A 7,500-nucleotide genomic window follows, 5' to 3' on the forward strand; every position below is an offset into this window, starting at 1 on the left:
TATATATATATATATATATATATATATATATATATATATATATATATATATATATATAAAATGTATAATATATATAATATATAATATATATGCTTCCATTGTTGCGATTTTATACTTTCCCTGTGTGAATCCTTTTACCTTTGTAAATAAAATGAAGAAATTAGCATTTATAAGATTAAATTATTGTAAAATGTTATAAATACTTATAGGTAACGTTTATAAATGTTTTAACATATAACAATACTCAGGAATATCACGGATTCTATGTACATAGTTGTATTAAAGAGTACTGTCAGAGCACCCTAGTAATATTGATAATAAAATAAAAAAATAAAAAAAAAATAAAAAAGATTCGAATGGGTGTCTGGGACTTGGTTTTACTTTACATGTGTGAATCCTTTACCTTTTTGAATAAAACAAACAACAACAAAAAATAATCATTGAAGGCTTAAATTAAATGCTTAAAAAACACTTGGGTTGTCAGAGTCTTGTGTTTGAGCGAAATGTCTGTAATAGTAATACTGATTATAAAACATAAATAAAAAATAAAAAAACGATCAATGCATATGGTTCCCAATCCTCTATTAAACTTACCAGTAGAAAAGCATCAGGCTTTAAAGATTCCCCCATCCTTTGGCTCCCTCTACTGGTCACATCACAGATCGACAGGTGCTGTAAATGGAGCATACATTTGTAAACGTTAAAACATTTAACCTTAACGATTTCAAAGATTATATGTGCATGATTGTATAAAACGATACTACAGGCACACCACATTTTAAATGAGCTGGATCAATACGTTTGTATCCACTCGTAATGAAATCCTCAAGGTGAATTCGGGACTTTTATCTTGTTTTCCCGTTATTATTTTTATGATGTCGATACTAATGTTGTAATTATAAAACTATACTTTTATTACCGAGTGATGGAGAAATAGTCCCTGGAAATGAAAGTGAACTGTGAAGGTAAAAAATGACAGATATTTATTTTTTTTCCTAAAGGCTAAATTGTTAAAATACATACAATTTCTTGGGTTAAAATCTGTATATATATATATATATATATATATATATATATATATATATATATATATATATATATATATATATATATATATATTTTTTTTTTTTTTTTCCTAAAGGCTAAATTGTTCAAATACATACAATTTGTTGGGTTAAAATTTGTATATATATATATATATATATATATATATATATATATATATATATAGATTGTAGCGTTTTAAAAATTGTTTTAAATAATCGTCCTATATTTATTTTCTAGGTTATTACAGTGCTGTAAGAATAATAGCAGCGCTATAACGTGCGATTTCATTGCATAACTTAAAATACGACATCTCATACAGTAGAAACGCTATGTGAATGGCAGTAAATTCTTGGAATCTGACATAATTTTTTTTTTTAATTTAATGTAATTTTTTTTAAAAAATCGGGACTTTTATGATGTATACGAATCCGCGATAAACCTTGAACCCGCGCATCGTGAGCACCGGCGGCAAGCACCTGCCAGCGCACGCATGGGGTCTGTTCTGCACCCGTTATCATCCATCTCCTCAGAGACGAAAAGTTTCAAAAATGGACAGGTGAGTGTTTATATATGTTTAATCTTTGACGTGTAATAGTTTGTGTGTGTCAAACCATGTAGTTTATTGGCGTTTTTTCTTGGGTTTATTCAGTGAGGATTTTGAGCCGTTCGATGTGGCATGTGCAGAGAACACACGCGGCCTTGTGACCGAGTTTCAAAAGTTCCAGAGTGTGTCTGAGTTTTTAAGTACGGATTCCCCGCGCATCCCTATATTTCCCACCGTGTTAGACAAGGCCTGCGATGTAGTGAGGTACTCGTATGATTTCGACGGGGTCGTCATCCACCTGGAGGATGTGAGCTGCCTTAAAGCTGGGCTCCACTACCTCTTTGTGGGCAAAGTTGACCCATCCAAGGTGAAAAATCACTGGCACATTCTCAGGAAGCACCTGGACTTGACCGCCTACACAGCTGAGGGCGTCACGTCCTTCCGCAGGTCGATGGGCAGTGTTTTGGCCTATGTCGACGGTGGCTACTTTCTAAACATAAGTTGCGTGCCGGTCGACCCGAACAACACTGCCCCCATGTTCCGGAGCGAAGTTATGGCGAAGGCGCATGCCATTGGCATGATCAACGCCGTCTACAGTAATTTCACCGCCCGGCTGAAGGGCCTGCCGCCGCGTGACTTGGCCAGAGCCAGCATCATGAAGAATGACCTCGGCAACCTGACCAAGATGAACGTCCTGGCCGGCGACCAGAGGTTCCTGCTTGACCTCTTTATGAGCTCAGTCAAAGATGTGAACGTTGACGTGGACATGGGTATTTACCTGACACTCACCAAGTTCGGGCAGAGGGACAGTGGGTGGTTCGACTTGAGGCGGCTCGTCGACACGCGGGGAGTCGCCGACATCTCGTATCACGTGGCCGTCAACATCCACCCCTCTAGCGACGGGACCATCAGCCTCCTGTGGTCACGCTGTGGGCTGCAGGAGGTGGTGGGTCAGCGGGGGACCCTGTTCTCCTCTTATTCAATGACTGAGACGGCGAACTTTCAGAGTAACCTCGACCACCTACCCATGGACGTTGACCCGAGGCTCATGGACGTCATACTGAGCCAAGACGTCAAGGTCAACTTTTTGCAGCTGTACACCGTGACCCCACATTGCCACACGCCGGCCGCGGCGAAGCACCCGGTGAGCCGTGTCGTGACCATGTGCGACATGCACAATGAGCGACACCGGAGGATGATCAACGCATCAGCGGACCGGTAAGTCGGGCATCCATGCAGAAGAGCACGTGTGTTTATAAAACTACACCTGTATTACAGAGTAACGGAGAGAGAGTAATCGTGAACGAATGTGATAGCGAAACATTCGGAAAAAATGTAACACTAAGAAAAAACACACACACACACACACACACACACACACACACACACACTAAGATGAGCATCGAAAAGCCTTGTTTAAAGTAACTGTATTATCTTCTGTCTCAATGCAGGTACGTGGCACACGCAGATGACCTCACGGCGAAGACGGTGACCCAGGCCTACGCCAGGTTCGAGGGGGTCTTTCTGGTCGGGCCCCAATTTCACGAGGTGCTTCACCTTCAATAAAATCTTCATGCTTTTGCTTATAAGGTTTTGCATGATCTGGCACCTCATAATCTCTCAGAGCTTTTAACCCTGTACACACCAGCACTTGATATCACACACACACACACACACACACACACACACACACACACACACAAACACACACACACACACACACACACACACACACACACACACACACACACACACACACAGTGGTTCACTATCTTTGTGGGGACTCTCCATAGACGTAATGGTTTTTATACCATACAAACTGTATATTCTGTCCCCTTACACTAACCCTACCCCTAAACCTACCCATCACAGGAAACATTCTGCATTTTTACTTTCTCAAATCAACCCATCCTGTGTGATTTATAAGCCTTTTGAAAAGTGGGGACCGCTGGCTGGTCCCCACAATGTAGGTGATCTCAGGTTTTACTATTCTTATGGGGACATTTGGTCCCCACAATGTAATATAAACCAGGGCACACATTACAAACACAAACACACACACACACAAACACACACACACACACACACAGGCACACTTCAAAGTTAGATCTAAGTGCTACTGCAAGGTGTGTTGATACTTCTAAACATAATGTTTATGCTGCATATGCTACCTAAATTATTGATCGTCTAAAAACCTAGTCATGGTTATTGTTATGTATATTCTTACCCGTTTGGTACCAATTATTTTGAGTTATTGAAATTTGAGTTTTTTTAGGTTTGAAATAAATGGTTTAATACTTTGTCTTTTTCTTATATAGCATGGTCATATTTATCTAAGCATATTTTGGTATATTTGTATAGTCTCACCTAACAGAGATATATATTTATATATTTATATTTTTATATATATATATATATATATATATATATATATATATATATATATATATATATATTTATATTTTTATATATATTTATATTTACATATATATATATATATATTTATATTAGGGCCGGGACTCGATTAAAAAAATTAAACTAAACAATTAGAGGCTTTGTAATTAATTAATCGAAATAACAGTGTTGCTTTATCAAGATCGGCTCGCGCTGCTTTGGTTCAAACTGATAAACGGTCCGTCAACCACACAATAACAAGCAGTTTCGTTCCGCTTGCATTACGTTTCCCCTTTGATGTTGGACAATGTTGTGGTCGCGCCGGCGAATTATGAAATTTTCGTTATTTCAAATAACAACCCTTCCTCCCACAAAACTCTCCGGTTCTATGCGATTCACGTAAATGACCCAATTGAACAAGAAAACTACAAGTTTGCAGGTGTGGGCCTGAAGTCATGAACGCTAGTTGGTGCTGCAGTATAATCGGTCCGCCGAAACTCATCCAGTGAGAAACGTTCTGCGGTGCAAAAATAAGTGCGATTAAAATGCGGAAAAAAAAATGTTTTAAGCGTTATTTTTTGTGTAATTAATTAATCTTAATTAACGCGTTAAAGTCCCGGCTCTAATATATATATATATATATATATATATATATATATATATATATATATATATATATATATATGTAGATATATATATCTATATGTAGATATATATATATCTATATATAGACTATATGTAGATATAGATATATATCTATCTATCTATCTATCTATCTATATATATATATATATATATATATATATATATCTATATCTATCTATCTATATATATATATATATATAGAGAGAGAGAGAGAGAGAGAGAGAGAGAGATTTTTTTTTTTCTTCAATTTTAACATGTGATAAAGTCAAAAAATTAAGAGCTCAAATTCGTTTTATACAGTGGTTCATAGAGTTTAGCCTATATGCAGCCATTCAGTACTACAGCCATCTAGTGGTTATTGATATTATTGTTTTTTGTTAATTTTATACCAACATTAGACACAGGGTGGCGCCACTTCAAGTCACTTCATCTTTAGCTTTTAGCTCTCTGAACTTACTGGGTTGATTTTTATTCTATTTTTAAATCAAGTTAAATAAATATTAAAACTATCATAAAAATAAGCAGAATTTACATATAAAATGTTGTGCTTTTAGAGGTGAATAAATTCATAAATAACACAAATCAGAAATAAAACAACAACAACAAAAAAACGAACATAAAGTGCTAGTTTTTATTTTATTTTATTGAAGATAGTGATATTTAACATTTTATAAAAAAAAAAAAAAAAAAAACCCAACAAACAATTGGATCCCACGTGAGACCCTTTTTTTGGCCACATTTGTCCACAAACACGGAATTAAGGGCTGTAATGTGAGTGCGGCTCGAGGGTTAAAGCTTATTTGTTGATGCCGTTAAAGATACGATACTGTTGTTGGTACGGTTTTATTAGGCATTTTATTTTTGTCTACTTTCATTAACGCATTGCATGTATAATTGTATTTTGTGTCTTGTTCCTATTCTGTGAAGCGCTTCGAGATGCTACAACGATGCTATAAATAACGCTTATTATTAATTTATTATTATTATTGTTCTTACCAGGTCATGCCGGCCTCCGATTTCTTCGCAGAGCCTATGCTCGACCGCCTGCTGGAGACGGTGCCGATGCTTGTGCCTTTCCGACAGCAAGACGGCGTCGGCCTCCAGCACGTGGTGCACGCGGTAGCCAGCCACCTGAGCGGGTCCCTCCACGACCTCCTGGACCATGCGCGCGGCATGGGAGGCTACGAGAACAGCTGGCGCGCCTTCCAGCTGGAGCTCGCGGCCGAGGAGCTATTCTTCGGCCGGCCGCTGTGCCGCTCCACGCGGCAGTTCAGCCGGGCCCTGGGAGTGAGCGCCACCAGCCCGAACAGTCTCACCAGGATGAGGGGCTTCCTCTGCCTCGGGCCCATAGGCAGCGCCAGCGTCGGGGAGTCTCCTCCCCCTTTGGAGACCTGGACCAAGGACGAGGTCCAGAAGGCCAGAGTCCTCCGCCTTTTCCCACTGACCGACAGCCTGGCGGCGGGCCATCAGATCGTCGGGGAGCAGATGGCGAGGATCCTCCTGTGCGACCTGTACCAGCGGGACGCCCCCCTGCCCGGCCAGTCCCTCAAAGGCCCGGCCCTTCCTTTCGGCCGGCTGGTCGACTGCCGGTCGGTCTCAGAGTTCGCCCGTGAGGTGGCGGACAGGAGAGCCTTCGGGTACCCCCTCACGTTCGGCCGCGCGGTGCAAATGGTGACCGCGATGGGGTACGACCCGGCCCACTGCCTCAGCCTTGGCCTCGCCCCATACAAGTACTTTCCGCACATCAAATACTGGGACGAAAAACGGCACCTCAAGGCCAAGTGGAATAACAAAGACTACGTGGAGCTCCACCAGCCGGCACACATACCGTCGGCCGCCGGACGCGCGGCCTCCTACCTCGGAGACATCTGCGCGAGGATAGACGAGCTCGGGCTGTCGTACTCTCGCAACCTCGTGCGGTACCGCGAGCACGGGATGCCCTGGCTGGAGCGCTGCGTGGAGCGTCTTCCAAAGGGGATGCCCAAGGACAGGGCGATCACCTCCCTGACCTTCCTCAGCTGCATTGGGCTCATTCAAAATGGAGATTTTGTCAGCTTTAGTAAGATGGCGGAGCTCGAACGCTCCATGCCGGTGTCCCAGCGTCACCTTCAGGATCTGCACATCCTATCACGGCTGCTACTGATCCAGAACCCCGCTGTATGGAGGTTTCATGAGAGCATACCACATAAGCTGGTTGTGCCACGAGACGTGCCCAGCACACCCGCCCGTCCGCGTCCGCCTCCCCAGGAGGAGAGAGTGGAACCCCTGGATGTGGAGGAGGAAGAGGAACAGGTCGAGGAGCAGCTCGTGGAGAGGATAGAACCCACCTCGGTTCCGGCCAGCACAAACAGCAGGTGGACAAATCTGGAGGTCGGCCTCATTGACCTCAGCCCTGACCTGAGCCACTCCACCGCCTACAACAGCTATGTAAAGCGCTGCACTGAAATCTCCGTCTCTGTCCGAACCTTTGTTTCGTTTAAGAGAAAAAGGCAGCGCCTGACGGCAGAGCAGTGAGAACCTTTCCACGGAATCTTTTTTTTTTTTTTTTGCACACTGTATATAGTTGTTTGTGTATATATATATATATATATATATATATATATATATATAAATATGTTTTTTCGCAAGCGCGTGTTTTTCCTCTTCGTAGAGTATATTTTTATTTTTAAATAGAATTTTTTATTAGATTTATTTATTTGGATTTGAATTTGCGCCAAACAGCTTATTTTTGTTATATATTTATACATACACACACGCGCGCATGCATAATATTTATTTTGTTTGTTTGAATATTTGTAAATAGTTATGGTTCGTTATGGTTAGGGTTGTGTTTTATGCGTTTTCAAAAAAATAAAATAAAATAAATAAAA

The 7,500-nt window shown here is 41.0% G+C and overlaps 1 protein-coding gene across 1 annotated transcript in view; it reads left to right on the top strand.

Annotated features, from left to right (window-relative positions):
* Positions 1-1,331: 1,331 nt before the first annotated feature.
* Positions 1,332-7,500, top strand: part of LOC311077214 (uncharacterized protein) — a 6,179-nt gene continuing 10 nt past the window's right edge. The window contains exons 1-3 of the mRNA XM_084139039.1: positions 1,332-2,809; positions 3,043-3,139; positions 5,630-7,500. The exon at positions 5,630-7,500 is cut by the window's right edge and continues 10 nt beyond it. Coding sequence (XP_083995165.1) covers positions 2,043-2,809; positions 3,043-3,139; positions 5,630-7,144 — 2,379 coding nt within the window. The 5' untranslated portion in view covers positions 1,332-2,042 and the 3' untranslated portion in view covers positions 7,145-7,500. The remainder of the gene's footprint in view (positions 2,810-3,042; positions 3,140-5,629) is intronic.

This window comes from Abramis brama, assembly GCF_963993115.1.
Source record: "Abramis brama genome assembly, contig: SCAFFOLD_106, whole genome shotgun sequence".
In the NCBI taxonomy this organism is placed as follows: domain Eukaryota; kingdom Metazoa; phylum Chordata; class Actinopteri; order Cypriniformes; family Leuciscidae; genus Abramis; species Abramis brama.